Source organism: Balaenoptera borealis, assembly GCF_965194805.1.
Source record: "Balaenoptera borealis genome assembly, chromosome: 21".
Classification (NCBI taxonomy): Eukaryota; Metazoa; Chordata; class Mammalia; order Artiodactyla; family Balaenopteridae; genus Balaenoptera; species Balaenoptera borealis.
The window spans coordinates 22850345-22874811 of record NC_138880.1 but is presented as its reverse complement, the minus strand read 5'-3'; the positions used below and the strand labels follow the sequence as shown (position 1 = coordinate 22874811).

The window sequence follows — 24467 nt, the reverse complement described above, 5'->3', positions numbered from 1 at the left end:
AATGCTCAGGTATTGTGCTGTGAGATTTAAATGTATTATCTCATTCAATCCATATGTATATATATGGCAATATCTGTACCATAATAAATAAATTAATATTTTTACAGGCTCAGAGATTAAGTTGCTTACTCAACGTCATCGAGCAAAGGGGTGAGATGGGAGTTCAGTAAACACAGAGCACCGGAGTCTGAAAGCCACATTAAGAATGAGAGAAGCCAAGGAGGGACGGAAGGCTTTGGTTCTGGAAGAAAGGCTTTGAAACATCAGCACTATGAATGAAACTAGATGGCAGCTGGAGAAGAAAAAAAAAAGGATTTCTGAGTAGGATTAACGTCCAACTGCACTGAGAGAGAAAATAACTTGCAATCTGCAGTTTCTGAAGAACCAAAACTGTGAAAGAAAAGGTCCTGGCTCTAAAAAAAAGCTGCGTGGTCATGTGTTTACCTTGCTTGGCAGGAAATTTACTTTGAATCATTTTCCAACTACTCTACTTGAAAATAAGCAGAGGAAGGGGAAAGATCAAGGAAGAACACAAAAGTTTGCTCACCTAATTAACATTTCCCATTACTCTGATTATTTTCGTCTAATCCCTGCAACTACTTTGGCCTTTTTATCCTTTTGCTTATTTTATAGTAATGCATGAACTACAGCATCATATGTGCCAGAGAAGCACCATCCCACAGAACTTTCTGCGATGATGGACAAGTTCTACAATTTGCACTGTCTGATATGGTAGCCCCCAGCATACGTGGCCACCGAGCACTGGAAATGTAGCTAGTGTGTCTGAAAGGCTGAATTTTTAAATTAATTTAAATAATTTAAATTGTCACAAATCATCTCTACTCCTTTGGAGAGTCTCCAATTTCAAATTATATATGTCAAAACCCCAAACTTTAACATCTACAATAGTCAGAATCTTTTTCTGTGGTTAAAATTTGAAGCAGTATTTCAATAGCAAATATATTTGTTACCAAAATCCAAATTCTGTAAGCATCTAACAATGAAAAAAGCAAACACTTCCAAGATTTTGACATGCTGATACTGCTCCAATAACGCCCCCTTCCTCCTGCCCCCTCCCTCTTACTAGTCTCCTCACTGGGCTCAGCTGGTGATGAGGAAGCCTGGTTTGCTGTTACCAGTTTACAGATTCATCTGAACACCTAAAAATCAAGAGTCTCTGTGTTTAACAATGACTTTTCAAGAATCACTATTTTACCAATGTATATTTTTGCTTTTGGTGATCTCTTGCTAAAACCAAAAATTAATGAAATGTATGTTTATAAGCAATAATGATGTCATAAAGTTCACTAGCTCAAAATCACCCACTTCTTCAGTCTATACTATGCTATTCAACTTATTTTATAGAATGTCTTCCCCAAATATGTCCTTCTGAGACACACATATAAAAGCCAAGACAAGGCCCTTGTCCTCAAAAGCATACAGTTTCCTTAAGGAAACAGCCCTTGTACCTCTGTATCTTTTTCACAATGTTTTACTAATCACAGCCCTATTCTGACTAAGCCTTGACTGTAAGCATGCACTTCGGGTGTATTATTTTCAACTGTTTTCCCCACTGATTTTTCTGAAACACTTGAATCTATTTTATTCTTCACTAAGTTTAAGAACTTTCATGGTGGCACAGTTGGTGGTAAAGGGAGTATTTAAAGTCTTAGGTGCCTTCAGTGTGGACAGTGTAATTTCTTCAGTAGTTGTTACTACTGTGATCTGGAAATTCCATTTCCATCTTTCTACATTCAAGCCTTACTTTAGCAGGGCTTGCCCCCAGGACATTCAGTGTGCTTTAGTAATCAGCAACACCAAAGACCATTACAATAAAACACCTGTAACACCCCAGTGAGGACACTGTGAAACGTATTGCTCAAGCAACTTCTAGACAAGTACTATAAAATCCCCAAAGACTATACATACATATATATATGATATGTAATATGCGTACACACCTTCATAAAAGGTTAAACCCCAAATTATTACCTGTAGTTACTCCTGGGAACAGGTGGGCCAAAGAAGAAAGGAAAAGAGGAGGGCACCTTCACTTTTTATGTCATACACTTCTATATTAACAAGTATATTATTTAAAGAAATTTAAACATTAAAATATTTTAAAGGTCAGCGTGAAAGGATACAGAAATGTTTACTGGTTGAACACTAATCTCAAGCTGGAAAGTCTCAAATGATTTTTTAAAAACTCTGAAACATCTGGCCATGTATATAAAAAAATAAAAAAATAAAACTTCTTAGAAATATTACAGTGGCATATCGTTTATAATTTTTTCTAAAATGTTTTTGAAACTAAATTTTAATGAAATGTACCATACATTCTAAGGTGTCCTCTCACTGCAAAAACTAAGTTTGCTAGAGCCAGAAGGTCTTTTAAAATCTTCTAGCCTAAATCCTAAACTTTAAAAACAAGGGTGACTTCCTTGGTGGTGCAGTGGTTAAGAATCCGCCTGCCAATGCAGGGGACACGGGTTCAATTGGTCTGGGAAGATCCCACGTGCCAAGAAGCAACTAAGCCCGTGTGCCACAACTACTGAGCCTGCGCTCTAGAGCCCACGAGCCACAACTACTGAAGCCCGCGTGCCTAGAGCCCGTGTTCTGCAACAAGAGAAGCCCGCGCATGGCAACGAAGAGTAGCCCCCTCTCGCCACAACTAGAGAAAGCCCGAGCGCAGCAACGAAGACCCAGCGCGGCCATACATACATACATACATAAATATTTTTAAAACACAAGGAAATATGGTCCAGGAATGTTAAACTAATTCCTGAAGGTCAGAGTCAGCAGCACAATTGGAACTAGAGTTGAATTCTTACCAAAGAAAGTGTTCAGAAGTCTCTGTGGCTGCAGCCATTTACAACCAGAAGTGAGCACCAGAATCACGAGGAATGATGGCTAAACCCATGTTCCCACCCCCACATCCGAGCCACTGCACCAGGACCTCCATCCGTGAGGACTCAGCTCACACAATTTCAGAGGTTTCCAGGTGATGTGGCAATCCATCCCACGCCAACCACCTCGGGCCAAGAGCTTACAAAAATTGAAAAAAAAAAATCCATGCCCAATTAATTAATTAAATTTAATTTAAATTACTAAATATTTTGATAATTTCCTAAACAGAGAATTGCTTTTAGTCACTGTAATTATCACCACTGGCCATATTCTGGAACAAAGTGTATTATCCATTTCTCAAAAACACCATTTGAGATACAGAAAAACATAACAAGACTAGGGATTTAGGAGAGAGAAACAGTACTTAAGAACCATAATTAACGTTGCAGAAATGCTACTTCAAAGAAATGGCCATGAGAGTCCACGTGAAGATTCCAACTGCCCTGAAGTTACTTATTAAGCCTAAAACATCTCCCAGAATTTTCCTGACAAATCTGCAACTACTGACCCAAATCATTAAATCCTACTAGAACGTAAGTGAAATGCAGCCTTTCCAACATAAAAGAAAATGATCTAAATGGCAGTTTCCATTTAACAGCATACTTCCCTTCTTTTTGGAAATGCCTTTTGTAGTATGTTGAATGGTGGCCTCTCCCCAAAAGATACGTCCAACCTGAAACCTGTGACTAGGACCTTATTTGGAAAAACAGCCTCTCAAGATCTCAAGATGAGATCACCCTAAATTTATGATGGGCCCTAAAATCAATAAGTATCCTTTTAAGAGAAAAACAGAGAGAGAGGTTTGAAATACCCAGAAGTAGGGAAGGTGGAGGCAGAGACTGGAGCAATGCTGCCACAAGCCAAGAAATGCCAGGAGCCACCAGAAGGATTCTTCATTAGAGACTCTTAAGGGATTATGGCCCTGCGGACACTTTGATTTTGAACGTATGGCCTCTCGAACAGTGAGAGAATAAATTTCTTTTCTTTTTTTTTTTAAGCCACCCAATGTGTGGAAGTTTGTTACAGTAGCCTTAGAAAATTAACACACCTTTTTATTTGAATAGCAAACAAAAGTACTGAAAAAATACCAAAAAAAGAAGAATCAGGTGAGAACGGCAAATAATTCCATAATCTAAAGATAACCACTCATCTTATTTTCTATGTTTTATTACTGTCTTCATTTGAAATGTCTAATGACTTTATATAGGGTATCATTCTAGATACAAGACAAATTAAAAGGCAAAGGATTAAAAAAAATGTCTGCCCAAAGATAATTTGGGGTAGGAAAGTGCCAAATGCTCCAGATAATCCAAGTTCATTATATGTTTTTCCTCAAAAGGAAGGAGAAACAGGCTCTCACAGCTCTGGGAGGACCTCTTGAACATCTCTGGCTGAGAACCACAAATGAACTAAATCTTATTTTTATATAATACATAAAATATGCCACAAATTGTACCTCAGTTGTATTTTTAAATATATTATCTCTCATACTCTTTCCTCTTCCATAATAGAATGAAGAAAAAATATTTTTTAGTAATCTGATGAACAATAAGTACAAATACTAGTTTAATGCCTATAAAATACAAGGTCACAATTAGAAAGTTGTTTCAACTAATGACCAAGATAGAAAAGACCCTTCTGTTCTGAACAAACCTAAACAATTTCTCTCTGTTCTTTTAAGAGTTTATTCAACAAGCAACATGGGCCTCAGGGTACAATAACAATAATTTAAAAAATAGTTTTCAAGAAATAATTTACTCAATAAAATATTCTCTTTAGTCAGAATAATTAACCTGTGTTCACCCTACATTGGTCAAAACAATCCTTTCTATTTTAGCCATGATGACCTCTCATTCCTCTTACATACAAGCTTAAAACAAAAAACAAACCAAAAAAAAGCAAAATGCCTACTATCAAAAATTAAACTATATAAAATAAATATAGAAGCTATAAGAGGTCAGAAGTTAAAAATGTTTTAGAAATTTATGGGATATGTATTTCAAACTTCAGACTCCTGAATAATAATTTTTTTTTAATTTCCATGATGCACTATTGAAATACAGCCTGCTTTGAGTTGGTGAAGCTATCACAGAACTAAAGAGACTCATTAAATGTATGGAAAATAAAGGAGGCAATATATTAGTAATTATTAGTAATAACTGTTAATTATTCTAATTTTTAACATAAAGTATTAAAGCAAGCAAAAGACAGTGAGACAGGAAAGCAGGAGACATTAGCTGTAGAATTCCATGTAGCACATGACAAATACTTTTTCATGGGACATTCTATTCTACAGATCTGTACCCAACCAGCTTCAATAAAGTGAAAGTGTTCTCAGAACAAGCCTGTTTACTGTAATTTACAGAGAGCACAGCTGAAGTCCTGAGGTCTGGACAGTGGGAAGGCAGAGGACACCGCAGGAGGAGGAGGGACAGACACTAGACCAAGAACAGTGTTTTCCTGGTCAAACTTCTAAGACTCCTCTTCCAACAGGTGAAACGGAAATCATTTCACTAATTTTTAAAATCAGTCAACTGGAGAATACATATTAAGCAGTAATCACATACTCCATATCATGCTTGGTTCTATCCTGACCCTCCAGGACCTGAGCCAGGACTGAATGTCCACGGAACAGGCAAGAGGAGCGCCGCAGTGAAAAGGCAGAGCAGACCTGGACAGACAGGCAGGGAGGCGGGCCCTGCTACCCGCCGGCTCCCGTCTGAAATACAGATTGCCTTGTAGGCCAAGAGCGAACCTCCGACGTTTCCTATAGTTACCACTCAACATCCATCCCCTTGGAGCTTTAGACCATGAGCTCAGCGATCCTCTGCAGTACTGCGCTGTCTTTATTTGGGTGGTGTTCCAAGACTGCATTTAAGTACAGCTTGTCTGGAGTTCTCTGGGCAGCTGCCGCCATTTGAACAGCTATTGTTCGTCACTGCAGTCCTGGTGCCGGCAGGATTAGGCTTGGAGCCAAAAATGGAATTCTATTCATACACTGTCAAGGCTGGAAGGGCGCTCAGAACTCATTTAGTTCAAACTTTCAGAGTCCCATGGAAAACCCTAAAAGAATGAATCAAATGACCAGTCTAAAGTCACACAAGCAGTGGCTGAGTAAGAATCTGCACCCTGAAATCTTCAGACTTCTCTTCTGGTTTTAATTCTATCTTAACTAGCTGTTTCTCATTGAAAAGGGATGGCATTGAAACATAAGATAAACATAAGATCAAAAGCCAAATGCAATTTACCAGGGATTGCCTTCAACATTCCTATAAATGTCAGATATAGCAGAGACAGGGAGGGGAAGAAACCCAACCCATTTTATAAAGTTAACATCATGTTGACAAAAAAAGCTAATCTCACTTAGGCACTTAAAGGCAAAATCTTAAAATACTGGTACTTAAAATAATTTTAGCAAATGATATTCAGCAACATTAAAAAAAACAGAATACCCCTTGAAAGAATTTAACCTAAGGATTCAAGGTTAACAGATTTTCAGAGAAAAAGCATATCATCTATTTTAACGTGTGCAGAAAGTGCAGTGCATAAAACTTGACTTCTTTTAGACTTTAAGGATAACATACTTCACTGTAAAATAAAAAATAAGCAGGAGGAACAGGTAGAAAGATCTACAGAGTCTTCCTTAATATTTGCATATGTTTGGGAAAAGACTACAAATGAGTAAACTTTTTTTTTTTAAATGAATTCCTGCCATTGTAAAGTGACTGGCCCTTAATTTCCTTCCTGTGCAGCTATCAAATGTTACCGGAAACCCCTGGAAGTTGTTTGCAGCTATAGCTATTTCCTATTGCACTTTGTTCAGCCTCCGTTCCAGCCACAATAAAATGTCATTTACTTTGATTGAGAAAAAAAGTAGTTGTAATGTGATAGTGGACTCGAAGATGGATGGTTACCCAGTATACCTATTAGCTATTACAGCATTTTATGACTTTCCCATGCTTTAGGGATTACTACATATATATGTGTATGTATGTATATATTTTATATATATATATATATACACATATATATATCACTCTATCTGCAATTAAAGAACATTTCTTATACTGAACATAAAATAATCCTACATTACTCTATCCTACATGTAAACAAACGAATGAAAAACAGACCACTGTATAAAGTTATCCTTTACAAAGCATACAAAGCTGTAACTTACTTAATTTGAGCATGAACATCTCAACCCAGAATCAGGGAGGAAAAAAAATGGAGAAAATGGTAACCATTTGATAAGTATACATATAACCAACTGTGAGAGCTGGAATTTCAAGCTCTGAAATATTTTTTAACAGGATATAACAGCACAAAGAAGTGTGAAAATCTCAAAACTTGGAACTATTTTATCTTCTAATGAGAAATAGTTATTTCTCAAAGTAGAAGAGATCTGAATAATAGTCTATCATCAACTTGCTAAATCTTTTCTGATATTTCAACCTTGGTAACTAATGTTCTACTACTATTCTTTAAAGAATAATTTTAATAACCTGGAGAAGCAAAACACAGCTCTCATCTTTTTTAAGTATTCACTGCTTAGAGCAATGGGAAATAAACTTAATTTTTACTTCAGGAATATCAAATAGTCTACTCCCTCAGAGATAAATCAACAATTCAACCAGCCCAACTAGTAAATACATCAGTATACCAGGGGTGAGAAAACTACTGCCAACCTGATTTTGTATGGCTTACAAGCTACGAACGGCTTTTATATTCTTAAATGACCAGAAAAAAAACAAAAGAATATATTGTGACACATGAAAAGTATATGAAATTCAAATTACAATGTCCATAAGTAAAGTTTTATTGGCACACAGCCATACTCATTCATTTCCATGTTGTCTGGGGCTGCTTTCGCTCTACAGTGACAGAGCTGAGTGGCTGTGACAGAGGCTGTATGGTCTGCAAAGGCTAAAATATTTCCTACCTGGCCCTTCACAGAAAACGTTTAATGATCCTTGCAGTACACGGTTAATAAGACTAAGTTTAAACACTTAGTGTTATTTAGAAGCTTCATGCTTTTTGGTCTGAAAATATCACTAGAAATAAGATTAGCCTAAAAAGCAACCATCATATAATTCAGAAATTCCTTAACACAAAAAACAGAGAAGGTAAGAAAAACCGGATCCCAAACCACATTTACATCACAAACCCAAAAGCAAATCAAGTGAATGTGGGATCCTGCATCCAGAAGTAGCAGTTATGAAACCCGCGTCCTTCTGGCTCTGACCTCGGGTGGCCTTTACCTCTCTCTGAAGTCATATAATTACTTGAAAAATGGGGAAGACAGCAGACTCTTGGCATTTGTAATCTCTACTCACAGGGTTTCTTGTAAAGATTAAGTATGTGAGATTGCTTTAATACATAAAGTGCAATGTGCATAATAAGCTACACGTGTCACTGCCCTTCTGGCTCCGAGAGAAAGTTTTATTCCAACCTGATCTAAAAGTGAGGTCAAGAGTGGAAGAGTGGTAAAAGGAAGACCAGAAAATAGCACAGAAGAGTAGCAAAAGAGGGAAAGCCAAGGTTTGCTGGTTCCTCTTTGGCTGTCTCCTTCAAGCTCAACTCTCAAAGGTGACAGGCATGAGACAGCCTTATGGAAATCAGCCCAAAGAGAGAGAACCAGCGTGGCTTACAAGATTCCAACAGTGCAACATGCTCCAGATCCAATAATGAGAAGAGATTTAGAGTAAAGATCAGCCTCCAAAATATATGAAATTTTAACTCTACAGAATTGATAAAGGAAAAGCTAAGAAAACAGTAAGCTGAAACAGCCTCAATAAAGTTTTTAAACCATTTAAAATTTCAAGTAGATGGAAACAGATTCAATAGTTGTCAAAAGAGCCTAAACCCTTTGAAGATGCTCACGCAGACACACAGAAATCACATCCACAAACATACTCATATATTCAAAAAGGATGCCTCTACTTAATACACATTTCTGATGAATTTATTTTTATCCATAAAAATTTCTCAGTGTATTTGTTCCCACACAGGAAGACCTACCTCAATGAATGAGAAGATAAAAAAAAAATTTACTAGACAGTATAAGATCAGTGGATCGGTGAAATGGGTGGTGAAAGGTACATGGATATGTACCTATATTCTTATAATAATGTGGTAATTTTTCTAAGGCACAGCCTTTAATACTAATAATACTGTTAAGGGAAAAACCCAAGATGTTTATCACTGTATACAGTATGCTACTACCCATGTAAAAAGACAAGAAAAAAATAATGTATTCTTGTTTGTATATGAGTAAAAGAAATGACAAACAGTAGTTTCCTCAAAGTGTTTTAAAATGTAGGTTTTATTAGTATTCAAGAATGGTGAGGTCACCATATCAGGAGACCACTGTCACTGAAAAGATAGTTTATTATTCACAACACCCGAGAGAAGAGGGGGTGCCACGCACACCGCACAGGGCCACACGAGCCTGCACTGGGGTCGGTGAGGAGGTGGAAGGAGCAAGGAGAAAGCATGCACCAGAGCCTTTCCTGTGGTTTCCACAGAAAGCCCAAGGTGATGCAGCACAAGCAGGTTTAGAGTTGGCTGGTATGAATTATTTCAATGGCTCTGGTACTCACTACAACGTGCATGAATCTCAGAGGAAATATGCTGAGTGTAAGAACCTTTACCAAAAAAAAAAAAAGTATACACTGTGAGTCTAATTGTAGAAAATTTTAGGGAGCGCAAACTAACATACAGTGACCGAAAGCAGACGAGTGGTTGCCTGGGGGTGGGAGCAGAGGGCAGTAGCGGGGAGGGGGTACAGAGAGGCATGGCGAAACGTTGGGGAGCAATGGGTAGGTTCACTGCTCGACTGTGGTGATGGTTTCAGTGTTGGATAGCTATGAGGAAACTCATTAAATTGCAGGCTTTAACTATGTGCAATTTATTATATGTCAATTACACTTCAATAAAACTTTTAAAATAAAGAGCAATACTTGCTTCGTGTCCAAAACTTGGAATATACCAACGCAGAGATAAGGGAATAAAACTGTGGTCTTTTCTAAAGCACGCACAAGCTCCAAGTGAACACTTGAAAATTATATGCCAGTTTTAAGTTACATATCAGGCCTCAAAAGTTCAAACTGATAACACTGACTAAAAAGACACTCTGCTGGGGTGGTTCCACTCTGCTGAGGTTACTCGTGGAGAATGAAGCCTGTGAGTGCACACTGGTCCCCACTGTTTGGGGCCCTCCTCCTTCTCTGTCCTTGACACTCTGCAAAGGAAGCTGCGACGTATGCGTCTGCAGGAGCCGGCAGTCACGGCTCAGACAGTCCAACACTCTAGGCTCTTGTCTCCCTCCCACCTCGAGCAACTGCACAATTTTTGTTAAAAGAAGCAAATTTACCCTGATACTGAACATAATCAAACAAAAGATGTTATAAGAATTTCTGGTGTCCACAAAAGTGTGTGTGTCAGTCAGGAAAGGAAAATGGAATCAAGTCTCTTTTGCTTGTACCCTCTGTGAAAGGAAGCACCCTGCCACCCACCACCCCTTAGAAACAACACAGCAGGAACCATCTGAGATGCAGACAGAAAGGCAGTTCCAGGCACAAAAACTTTGACTGGAACACAAAATACATTTAAAAATGTTCCTCCAAACTTGTCATTGAGAATCCCCCATTCAGATCATCAAACCCAGTCCTAGCAAGGTTTTCTATTGTTTTTTAAATTATGCATCATACTATGATAAAAGGAGAGAAAGGTCTGTAGGGATGTTTCCTCCTCTCCAAAAGGACTTAGTGAGGTCATCTGATTTAAGTTTATACAAAACATTCCAAGGGATTGTATGCAGACTCTCCAAAATAGGTCATTATTTATAAAAATAGCGTAAATATTATCCTTTCACCCTTCTTCTGGTATTTACGCTTTTCCACCAAGCACAGCCATTCTCTCACACACTCATCTAACTCCACCTCTTGGCCTCACCACTCCTTCAAATTGTCCCAACTTGAAGAACATCCCCTACCTCCTGTCCATCCATCCACTTTACTACTTTCAGAATCAGCACACTAACTTTCCCGAGGGGCCTCATCCTCCTAACTACACCACCACATGAGTCATCGTCAGCTCCGCAGTTCCTCCAGAGGCACTGATTAGCGCCTGGGCACACATCTCACACCCACCTGTCTCTCTTTGCTATTTCACTTACGTAGACTACATACTCTCAAAGCATCTCTTAACATGCTAGATACACAGCAGAAGCTCAATAAACGCTTGATGTGTAAACAAACAATTTGAATGGCAATGAGTTCAGGCTTTCTCCAGTCTGCTGGATGTTGTGATAATCACCAGGGTCCTAAATTTCTCTTTACCACTAAGGAGCAAGCAGACGCATTTTTACCTTGTCAAATTTGTTTATCCAAAGGAGAGGCACAGATTTATCAGTCTACTAAGACCTTGGTTATCTCATGTAGAGTTAACAGAGCAAAGGTAAGTAACACCTGCAAGCGGGAGAGGCCGGGGCATCTTTCCTGGAAGTGATGCTGAGGTCCTGCACGCATGCACGCACTCGCCTTAACAGGCCTGCAAAAATGCTCACCACTAATCACAAAATGTGAGGACCTGGAAGCCAGTTATCTCCAAGATCCCAGAGGTAAAGCCTCACTACTGTCCACATCTCTTGATTTCCAGCCCAGTGATTTTCTCGCTCCGCCATTAATAATCAAGTAACATGATTTAGGGTCCGCAGGTGGTCTGATGGGTCAGCACATCACAGGAACTTTCTTCCACCAGACTGTCTTTCACCAGCCTCCACAGTCTGGACCCCAATAATACTGAGGCTGTATTTACTATAGTCTTTTATAATGCCCATGCTAAAATATGGTTATCTCTCAGTCTTTAGAGACTTTAGGTGACTTGTGGAATGATCAAATTTCTCTATTAAACACACAGTTTATTACATACTTCACAACAAATATTCCTGAGTGCTAACTATGGTTATTTTCCACTACTATCTGCCTTCACCTCATAAAAAAATAAAACCTCTCTGTAGTCCCATGGCTTTTCCCCTGCTGTCCTATCAGCAGGATGCATATGCTACCCACCCAGGGGTGTGGGAGCTAGCTATGGACTCCTGAAAGGGACTTCTACTCCCTGAAGATAAGGAAGAGCTTAGAAGTCTCGGCAGACACCTCTTTTTAAGAGTTGTCAGAACAGAGAGACGTAAAGGGAGTAGCAAGGCCACATTAATCCCATTTCTACAAGACATAACACAACAGCAGTGCCATCATCATTTCAGAGGCCTGAGATGACCAAGGTTTCAAGGCTCCCACAGTAGCTCTAACTTATATAATTATAATGGCATAATTATCTCAAGGCAAAAGTAAATCCTGATACAGTCAAAATAAATCTTGTTGACTTGTAGCAATCAAGAAAGACAGTCTATATGATAGGTTGGAATAGGGTGACAAGAGGTTTAAAAACTAACATTTTAATGTACTTTTTAAGACACAAAATATTACATACACACATGTTCCCTTATCAGGTTATCTTTCTACAGGCATTTTGGTACACAGATATTGAACTCAAGCTTCCTTCCACCTCAAGAACTGCTTCCTTTTAAGTTCAACAAAGGAAATTATGAAATAAGAATTACACCAAAAAAAAAAAAAAAAAAACTGGCAAGGAAGGAAGCTGAGAATGCCTCCTTAATTTTGGTTTTTGTATATTATTTCTTTGACATATCAAAAAGACAACCCAGTAACTGAACAGGCCAGCTCCCTCAGAATAAGACATAATGAGCAAAGACATGATAGAGACATGTAAATTATAAATCTACCACTTTAGAATCCGTAACTAGATCCTATGAAAAAGTACTGAATCACCGAAAAATCTGGGTTCAAAGGCCAGTGATCTACTTCATGAGAAGTTTTATGTTCCTACAAATAAGTTGTCCTCTCAATGTCATGCAGTGGTTCTTGTTTTAACTCTGATCAAGAAATCAGAGTGCAACCCTCCACTTGTAAAGTTTTCATGTATAAATGATAGCTAACTTTTCACTACACAAATGATAGCTATGTTGAACCTTGTGTGTGTGTGTGTGTGTGTGTGTGTGTGTGTGTGTGTGTGTGTGTGTAATAATAAAAAAGAGAACCAAGACTTCAGAAAAAAGTTGATGCATTATCAAATGTAAAAGAATAAATATTTGAAGTTTATAAGGATTCTGGAAGAGGATTTTGGAGTCAAGGAGCTACCTGCTTAGAAAAAGGGTGTCAGACATTCAGAGGAGAAAACAGTTAGAAGGAAAACTTGAAGTATGAGTTCAAGAAAGTAACTGCTCCCAATCTGAAAATTATTTAATCCTGATCCTCTACTGTCTAAAGAGACACAGCACTGCTCTATGGAAAAATTCCAAAACAACATTAAAAAAAAAAAAACAAACTACTGTGAATTGTGAAATAAACTCTTGATATTTTTCATAAAAAGTAGAGTTTGGAAAATTTAGCAGCAGTAGAATTTGCGGTTAAGTTTAAAATGTATCACTAATTTAGGAACTATTAATGAAACTACAATATTTGCTTTTTAACCTGCAAGTGAAACTCTACTAATGAGCAAAATAGTTTTATAAAAGCAAATTCAAAGGAAAAAAAAAAAATCAGGGATAAAATTTTCATGAGGGTATAAAGGCTTGTCTTGAGTAACTCAAAAGGGAAACGATTTATCAAAAACTAAATAAAAGTGGCAAATTAAGAAATTTAATTCTTAAATTTCCCCACATCAAGAGCATATAAGCATGAATATTTCATACATAATAATATTAACACATACCTGTCTTAGGATTTATTGAAAAAAATCCTTGTGGATTTCCGCTTGTAATTTTGTATGTCAGCCTGTCATCAGAGCTAGAATCTGGATCAAATGCCTCAATCTGGACCACAGACACATCCTTGGGAGAGTTTTCCATTATTTCCGGATAATAAACAGGCTCTGAAGTCTGTGGTGCGTTGTCATTCACATCCTCCACCTCTATATAGACCTCTACAAAGGAGGAAAGGGGCACGACGCCCTGATCAGACGCGTAGACTGTTAGCCAGTAATGGGAGGTGGACTCGCGATCCAGTCGACCTGAAGTCTCTATAACACCTAGAGGAGAAAGAAGAGAAGCATGAAGTAGGCTGTCAACCATCACGGCCAACTGTCACTCTGAGAAAGCATCAGCCTAAATGACAACTCTTATGCCTTAAGCCTTATGGAAGGCTTCTGTGTCGCTTACAGCGGTGCGATCTTAAGCAAATTGTCTAGCCTCTCTGTGCCTCGGTTTCCTTTCCTATAAAATGGAGTAATAAGAGTAGTGTTTTCCTAGGTTGATTAAATGAACTAACACAGATAATGATTAGAATATAGCACTTGGCACGTAATATTGGTTATAAAAGTATTTGTCATTATTAGTATTAGGTGCCAGGCACTATGTGGGGCACTTTACAAATATTATCTTATTTAACTCTCAAAACAACCCAAAGAAATGAATGGTCAAATATGGCCTCTTGTGTCCTGAAATCCGTCAGTTTCTTTTAATCACCTTAAGCAAATGGCAAGACAACCAGGATGCTAAAAATATAAATTCTCCTACCACATTATAAGCTCCACAGGAGCAGAGACCACATCCTTCTAAATGCCAGTTTACCCAGCACATTACCCAAAGCCCAATAATTATTTATTAAATGAACAAAAATGAACAGATATATTAACTGGAGTTGATACAGAAAAGTCCTCATATGCGATCCAAACTAGGACACATTTCTCATTAATTCAACTAGTAAGAGATGGAATTATAAAATTACAAAGAAAGTTAGAATGTCTGTAACGTTTCGGCTCAGCCACTGAAAGTCCAGCCACGCAAAGTCTTACTTAATCTCAAGATTAACCTATTCTCAGGATGATTAACAGTGGAAATATCCATTTCTCTTGGGCAAATCCCACCTTTTTATTCAATGGTGTAAACTTGTCCTTTGGCTTTCCCAAAATACATCACTGGATTTTTTTCTTGTGCAATAATCATTCTGAATTAATGCTATTTTTAGGGTTCAACATGATCCAGGTTGAACTTTGGAAATCCTACAACTTTAGAATCACTGAAGTTTCCCATTTAACGCAAAATACTATGGGAAAAATGACAAATATCAATTTAATCTGTGCTCAAAAATGAAACAGTATTTATCGCAACTAAATATACATCTGTATTTCTTATTTCTTGATCACTATGTAAATTTAAATATTTGCTTATTTGAGGTTAATATCAAAAAAAAAACCTCATTTATTTTGAATGTTAGATAATTATATCTAACACTCCCCAAAAGGTTTACAACTTACAAACAGCAAAACTAAATATTAAAATGTGAAATAGATTATCATAAAATGAATGTGTATTGCTATTCAGAAGCATTATAACTACTGCTTCACTATTTCTTAGCAAACCCTCAAAATGGATCTCCTCCTAGAAATATGGAACAAAGCCTCAGAACTCTTAAATAAAAAAGGAGCTAGCTGGTCTCTCTATGCAGCAGACAACTCAAACATGTTTTCCTTTTTCTCTGGTCCAAACATAAGTCTATGCATACTCAATCTGTTCACCAAATTAGTAAAATTATATTTGTTTTTAGCCTGAAAGAAGAGTGCCCTTAGTAACCAAGGGAAAATAATCTTTTCCAGTTTTTCTCTGTCTCACTCCCATCAACCGATACAAAGGACGCCAGGGAACAGTTCTAAGAGGATTACATATTAATAAATGAATGTACATATGCTTTTCTTGTTTCTGCCATGTCATTAAAATGTAACATAATTCATTTGGCAGGTGAAGTATTATTAGAAAATTTAAAGACAGGTACATGGTACTTGTATTCACCTCTTTTGAATTCTAATCCTCCAACAGTTCATGCTGCTATCCACTTTTAAAAACTGTCCCTCTCAATGTCATTTGTAGGCATTTAATAACAACAACAATTAGGAAAAATTCTGTCAGTCTTTGTGATACATCAGGCACTAAAACCGTCTTACACGCATTATTTTATCCACTCCTTATATCCAACCTGCCCAGGTATGTGGTGTTATTATCCCCATTTCATGAATGAAAAACTCAGATTAAGAGTGATGAGGAACTTCCCCAGGGTCATAGTAAATGGCAGAGCTGGAGCTCAAACACCAGGAATCTCTGACTTCAGTGCCACCAAAATTCCATGTGTCTTACTGTTAGTATGACAAAAGTTCAGTCAACAAAATTTAACATGAAAACTCTGAAAAGACAAGTCAAACCTCATACTTTGTCCATTTTTTTGCACGTCAGTATTCAGAAGGAGTTTATTAAGTGAACATTCACATACAATAGCTTCTTTTAGTGTCAGGATGGAAGGAAAGAAAGAGGTAGAAAATGCAAATACATTATAAGAATTAAACCACAGACAAAAAGAGTTATTTATTTTCCATCAAGTTCCACTTGGAGTCTGGTCTGTGTCCGGACTGCAGTGTACAATTATGGGACGGATGCTTCTGCTGGGAAGAGCCCCTCTCCCCCACTCAACCCTCCCCCACTCAACCCTCCCCCACTCAACCCTCCCCACTCAACCCTCCCCCACTCAACCCTCCCCCACTCAACCCTCCCCACTCAACCCTCCCCCACTCAACCCTCCCCCACTCAACCCTCCCCCACTCAACCCTCCCCCACTCAACCCTCCCCCACTCAACCCTCCCCCACTCAACCTAGCAGCTGAGGGGGCAGCCGCACCCTTCTGTGCATGACCTCTGAGCCATGGTCAGGAGGGAAAGTTTCCAAGTCCCAGGTAATCTCCAGATATTACTAACAGTTCAAAGTGAGACTCCAAAGTAGCTCTACTCAAATATGGAAGGAACTAGAATTGTATTAATTAGTAATTAAATATGCATAAGTGATGTTCATATTTCATGAATTCTTAAACTGTATATTTTTATATATATTTCGTATAGTGATTGCTAAGATGTTCATGTTTTGATGTACTTTAATTATTACATTCTTATAAAAAGAAAGAACAAAATTACTACAGCTTGTAGATAACTAAGAAATAAAGTGAATTTTTAACTGCCAAAGGGAAAGGAGGACATACTGAATAACTTCTTCTAACCAAAATGCTCAAATAATAATACAAGTAAATTTACTGTATTTATATATAATAATTTAATAATACAAGGACTTACTACTGTATGTCAAGGACTTCACTAGGTGCTTTACATGCATTAAATCATTTAAAGAACACAGGAATCACATGATTTTCATCGTGGCTTCACAAACGAGGAGACAGAAGCTTAGATAAAGTAAGCAAACGGCCCAAGCCTTAGAGTGATGAAGAAGCACAGCCATGGTCAGTCTACAATTAAGTGGTGGAATCGAGATTTGAATCAGACAGTCTGACTCCAGAACTCAGGCTCTTCACCATCAGGCTATACTGTCATCATTAGCCACAGAATCATCGTCACACACTCCACAGCAGCAAGGATGCTGGAGACCAAGCAGCGGGGTGGGGGGCTGCCACGATGAGAGGCTACAGTTTTCCACTACTGAGATAAGGGTCTTCCCCACACTTAAAGGACAATAAAGAAGAGAAGATTCCAGGGTTCTGCTTCACAGTGGTTCAGGGGCTAGTGCCTAAGCACTATTTTAATTGCAGATTCTAATTCTAAGCACTATTCTAAAAGCATAAAGTAGGTGGGAAAAGACCATACTTACGCAAAGGGATTTTGTGTTCTGCTTTTTAATCTGTTTGCTCAGTCACAAGATACATCCCTGTGAGACCCCCAGGCAGAATACTTTTGCAACAGGCAGAACTGAGCTCCCATCATGAATCTAGGAAGAACTGACCACAGGTCCAGAAACAGCTAGAAACTGTCTAGATAATCTGGGAAGATAGACTAGTAGTAGATCTAAGCCTTAGCCATTTCAAAACCAAGAATTGGAGACTGACAACCCTTTAGAAATCCTCAAGTACAACTCACTTGTTTTTAAGAAAAGCTGAAATGAGTTGCTCAACTTTAGGAAGCTAAACAGGCAGAAGGTTGAGAATCCAGAGTAAGGCACCTCCTTAACCAAGGGCTCATCGGAATCCCAATCATTCCTTACGGGGGGGTCCCGGTTTCTGAGATGGCCAACATACCAACTACCTACAGGTCTGGCCAGAGCAGTGTCTATTCTTTCAGTCCCTATTCCTGCACCTGTCACTCTTTTTTCCCAGTCCTTCCTAGAGCCACAACTAGCATGTATAGATGGATTTCTTCTGTACATTCCGTTACCTTAATTCATTAAAAAGAAACAAATTTTCAAAATCCCATTATGAAGACTTCTAACTAGTACCTTTAACGCAGGAAACCAACAACTAAAGACTCCTAGGCATCACTGGAAGTGAACCGACCTACTGTGTTCACTCGCAAAACTGCATCCCACTCCCATTTCTCTCAATCCATGATCTTCTACCAACCAACTTTCAGTAACTCCTACTTTTTTGCACACTGGGTTATAAATTCACTTTTCCTGAAACAATTCTCTAAGGAACCAAAAAAACCTATAAATACTTAAACTCCAGTTTCAAAGATATTTCTCTTTAATACATACCCACAATAATACTGCATCTTATTCGGCACATATACACATCCATACACTAACTTCCTGTGGTTTCCCTCCTGTCTTCAAATATCTCCCCCTCTCTCAGCTCCCTTTCTTTCTTGGCCATCTCTGCTCCTATTTTTTATTTCCTCTTTCACTTTCTGGGAGAGCAACAACAGCATGCCAGCAACTAGACGATCCGTAAACCCAGGCTGTGAGAGAGAAACAAGTGATGGCCCCGGGCTGCTGCAGCTCCCTCCAGCCACAGGAAGAGAGTCTCAATCAATGCTGTACGAGAAAAAGCCAGCGAGATGGCTAAAGTAGAAATGACACCTTTCTTGTCAAGAGGTTATAGCGCACAGGCAGCAGACGAGGTAAGGATGCTGCTGTGTGATTCTACGCTGTATATTTTGAGCACAGAAGACAAGTTTAGACAAGCCTGTAATATATGCACCACCCAGCGATGTTATAAGAGATCATTTCTTGGCTTTAATGAAACATGACGGAAGCAAAAAATGCCTAGCTTTCCAATCTCAGGAATACAATGAAGACATTTTCAGGAAAAGTTGTTAATAGAGCTGAAAAATGTGAAAGAAGCTAGAAATCTGGAGCTATTAAATAAAAATATTTATCATTCCAAACATATTCTCTAGGATTTCAAAACTACCACCAGATGTCACTATGGAAACTGATTTTAAATGTGCATACAGTGGAAAAACTGGACTGAAAGAAAAAAATAATGCAATGTAATTGTTAAAAGAGCTTGACCAATGTGGCTGAAAATACAGCTCACAGCAAAATTTCTTTCTAGAAGGATTCATTACTGTCCATATATTTAATTAAACAGGTTCTGATGGTGTCTTCCTATACACCCTGATTATTCAAAGGCTGTAGGATACAGTATTAGCTGCTCAAGTAGATGGTGCAAAAGTAAATAAAGGTTCCCAGGAATAACTAATTTCTACTACCTATCCCTGCTGGCTAATGGCCTGTTAACTTGAACACTGGCCTTGGATAGGAACAGCCAGCAGTCCCTCCAGCTGCCACTGGTGGGGCAGGATGCTTTCAACAGAGTAATCTTCAAGGCAGAAATAAAGTTATACGTAGCCACTATACTGCCTGTGTAGCCACTATACTGCCAAAAATAATTTAACTGACTCAAATTTCCATGGTCACAGAACACCTTTCTTCCTGGAATTTTCCTGTTTTCTTTGTTTAACAGGTCTTGGCCCCTTATCAAGTCCTAGTACCAAAGCTTTCAACAAAACCTTGCTCTTTCAGATTCTTCAGCTACTCCAACTCAAAAATACTTATAATCAGCAACAATCTGGCAACATAAATTTGCAAACCCTACCCTCCTTTCTGATATACCATGTCACATACACTTTTTACTTTTCTGGAACCAAGCTTAAGGCAGCAACTGTATGAAAAGCTTCTTAGTCAATCATAAGAAAAACTTAAATTTAAAATATAATTTTTGATATTTTCCCTGAAGGCAACAAGGGACTGATTGTTCTCTTCTCCATTTCCATAGTCTCATTATAAACAGAAGAACTCTTTTGGAACTAAGTGTTTTCCCAGATATAAAAACAACACTCCCTTAAAAAGAAAAGAGATATCTTCTATACAATAGAGATACAATATCTATGTTTCTGCAATTAATCTGTAAATGGTTACTCAATTTTTTTCTGCTAATTATGGAAAAATCAGAAGTCCCATAATTGTCATACTAAATAGTAATCTGCTACAAGACATTCTTCCTTAAAATTAAGTTTAAAAAGTAAACTATAAGCTCCCTCCTAAAAACTAAACCCTTTAAGGGCATGGATTTGTTGTCTGGTTCAGGGCCTGGTAAATGGGTGCTTATTAATAAGCATGTGTTAAAAAACAGATGTTCATCAAAAAAACAAAGTAAGTATGAGAAACAGTCCCAGCCAAGAGGAGCCTAAGGAAACATGAAAACTAAAGGTCATGTGGGATCCTGGGTGGGATCCTGGACCAGAAAAAGCACATTACGTAAAAACCAAAGAAATTGAGTAAACTATGGGTTTTAGTTAACAAGAACATATCAATATCGGTTCATTAATTACAACAAATAGACAATAAAAGGGGAAACTGTGTGTGGGGCGGGGGACTATATGGGAACTCTGTAGTATGTGCTCAGTTTTTCTGTAAATCTACCTAATTGTTTTCAAAGGATGACCATCAGAGTTCATAATATATAATTTGTTTCCTTCTTTAAGTGATAAAACTTTTTTGTATTTCTTTTTATCTCATTTTCATTAAATACAAGATTTAGACTGATAATGCTGTTAATATAATACCTTGAGAGATCCTAGTGTGCCCATAAAAAAACCTTGTAAGTTGGGCTAAAGATTTAAACAGCAATCCAACTATATATCTGTTTACAGATATAAATATATGTATAAATGTAAGAAAGATTTTTTATTACTTTGTTTTGCCTTGATAACATTAATGTGCAAAGTGATAAAATGAGTTTCTTGATATAAAAAGTTAGATTTCTGAAATTTAAACACTCTTTAAAATGACTGCACCAATTTGACATGCAATAGTATCCAATAAATCAAAACCCTTGAGTTCTTTTAGAAACATAAGTACAGTAGATCATAATGTAAATATATAATATATATATTTAATGTTCCTGCCTGCTTCTGCATTAGTTGGCAAAATTGTATAGCTACTGCTGACTAAAATACAGGAACAAATGAGATAAGAGTCTGTTAAATTGGAGGCACTTCAGATACTAAAATGGCTATACAGTTCACTTAGGGAATGACACAGAAAAAATGCTTTCAGCAGTCAAATAAAAATTTTACACTTCCTTTCACTTCAAGTATACAAGATATTATCATTTATTTTACTGGTGTTGGTGATCATAAAACATAAGGCAAATATACAGAGAGTCACGTTTAATGGTTTATTTTGCAGAGAAAAATTCTCTGCAAAAAAAAATTCTAATACTTTTAAAAAGAGAATGATACATACATAATTAAATTTTTAAATGCTTGAGACCACACAAATAAGGTAAAAATCCCATGCTTTTGATAGTTTTTAAAAAGGTCAAAATAAAATAAGTCAACTAAGAAGCATCCCCCATGGGCCAAGCAAACCACCAGGCGGCACACTAGCATACTGCGCAGTTCAACACGTACCTCTCTGCCCTCTCACAGCTAAACACAGAGTAAGTCATGTTGTAAAACTATCCCTCCAGGTTAAAGGCATGGTACTGATGTTACCATCATCCAATCTTTCAAAAGCAGTAACTTGCCATGAGTGTTATTTTGTGAGAAGCCATTTGTGATTGGGAATACAGCGAACTCAAGTGAAATGGTAATGATGATGGTGATAATATTATAAAACAACAGATACATATATTATATAGAGCTCATGATACACCAGCTACTATTTTAAATATGTCTCAAATCTTTTAATCTTTACAGAAACCCTAAGAAATGGGTAATATGATCATCCCTATTTCAGATGAGGAAACAATGGCAACAACCTGCCCAAAGTCACACAGTTAGTTCATTACCGGTGGAACTGGGATTCAGTCCCAAAGAGACTCCAGACAGTCAGGCTGTTACACTTCTGAGTCTCTGGGCTGTGTCCTCTGACTGGAGAGAAGCATGAGAGCAACTGAACACAGCCTGCAGTTTCCAGAGAAAGTCCTGGCCTCAAAAGAATGTAAAAATGGAGTGACCAGATGGGAAAAATTGGTTTCGTTGTTTTCCCAACATTTGGGGATCTGGGTAAAGGATCTGATGATGCAAAAACCTTGCTGCTCTGTGCCATTAAAACATTAAGCACATTCCATAGCATCAGGATAAAAGGGGAACTTGGCTAATTTATAATGGTACATATGACACAGCTTTAAAAAATGGTATGTTTATTAATTACAAGGAACAATGTCAACAATATACAAATTGAGCAAAAATATAAATCTTTATAAAACTGTACAGAGTACAGTCTTGGTTTTGCTTAGTTCTGTTTCAAAATTAAAAACCACACAAACACAATTACATGCCCGGGGGGGGGGGGTGGGGAAGAAAGGTCTAGAATAAACAAAGTGATGGAGGGACAATAAAGAACATCAACCAACCTAATGAACTAAAATATTTTTTTAACTGTAAATTTCTATAACCATGAATTTTAAGTCATATTTAAAATGCATACAATAAAAAGCCAAAAGAAATTTAAGTACCAACAGTCTTTTAAAAGTTTTGCTAGTATAACCTTCTTGCCTCATTTTCCCTTTATATCTTAGATACACTTTCATCTGTTTCATTTAATCTGAGTCAATGGATAGTCTGACAGCTTCAACAATTTAATATTCAAAATTATTTATATATGAAACTACTTATACTGCCAGACCAAAGTACACCTTTATGAAATAAATTACAATGAGAGCTTAAAAAAAAGAATAAAGAAACTACCTACAAAGTTTTAGGTTTAGGAAATTCTATAATTATATTGTATAGAGTTAGTCATAAGTTAATAATTAAAGGGAAAGCTTCTTATGTAATAACTGTCAATCTGTTTTTTCATTATTTAGATTGTCTATTTAAATCACTTTAATTAAAATGTATATTTATCAACTCTTTCAATTAAAATTGTTGCAATGACTTTAAAATCAGCTGAGGAAGCTTTTTGACTTGCAAACTTACTAAAACATATTAATTAAGTTCATAATCAGATTTTAAGCATCATGTTTCAAGTCCAGGGATTTCTTTAGCTTTGCAAAGAGTCATTCCCACGTCAAGCTCTGCTAAACCATGTTTTTATGCTTTGTGGAGAACGATTCCAAGTTCAGATTTCCATGTCAGAATCATTAATATTGTTAATGAGGGCTTTCATGGATAAGCTCTCTTAAAAAGGATCATCCTTGGGTATCAAGAGTATTATCTGAACACATATTAATTGGATAAAACTATGTACACCAGACAGCCTGTGGAGGCATGAAAATCCAAAGGATACATTTCACATACCAATGGCAATGCTTCTAGCAGTTTGTTTCATATTTTAAAAGCTATTCAAATTCAATGTAGATTACTTTTCCCACCTTATATTTACTGGATGCAAACTCAGCATATGCTTTATATATGCCACTTTTTTGAATCCTCACAATTATTCTGTAAGCTCGATGGTCTCTCCTCAATTTCCATATGCGGATGTAGAGGTTTAGAGTTGAAAAGTCACTGGTCTAAGGTCATTTATTCATCATCATCATAGGAACAGATTAATCAATGAATTAATTAATGAATTCCCTTACCACTTAGCCATCTAAGCACTTACATTTACTAACTTGTGTAAGCCTCAAAAGTTAAGTAAGTTGCCTTAAGTTACCCAACTAGTTGCAGAGGAGCAAGAATCCAAAACCTGGCTAACTAGTTCACAGGCAAAACTCATAACCACCAGGGTGTTCTCTTCTGCTTTTCCTGTTCTTATGGGGTGGCAGAGTTGTGATTCAACAGACACATCTAACTCAAGCCCTGGCTCTTTCCTTATAAGCCTGGGTAGGCGATCTTCATAAATCTATCACTACTGATGGGGGGGAAAAAAAAAAAAATCAACACATCAACAAAAGTTTACCAGCACTTGGCCATGGTGGGAGAAATGACATAAATTCAAGTATAAACCCAACTAAATGTGGGCCAAACAGATCTCTATATAGAGTTCAAGAATCCCATGTGACTAAGTTTAGGATAAAAAAAAGGATATAAAAAAGAAGCCACACTGTTCTATATTCAGGAAGCTAGTATATCCTATCATCTTGTTACATAAAAATGCAGACTAAGTTTATATTAAATGAAGCATAACAGTTATAAGGCATTATAGAATACTGAATATCACTGTGAGAATATCATAACCGAGTTGTGAATGTGCTTCCCGTTACTAACTTTAAAATATTGAGTGGTAGATCCAGAGTTCTAAGTCTTAAAAATCAGTTGTA

The 24467-nt window shown here is 37.3% G+C and overlaps 1 protein-coding gene across 4 annotated transcripts in view; it reads right to left on the bottom strand.

The window, feature by feature from the left end:
* The window catches only part of FAT1 (FAT atypical cadherin 1), a 124746-nt gene that overhangs the window by 51590 nt on the left and 48689 nt on the right, over positions 1-24467 (bottom strand). For all 4 annotated transcript variants that reach the window (XR_014239171.1, XM_082375112.1, XM_082375114.1 and 1 more), the window contains exon 3: positions 13702-14016. Coding sequence is in view for 3 of the 4 variants with exons in the window: in XM_082375112.1 (XP_082231238.1) it covers positions 13702-14016 (315 nt within the window). In the remaining variant the exon portion in view is untranslated. The remainder of the gene's footprint in view (positions 1-13701; positions 14017-24467) is intronic.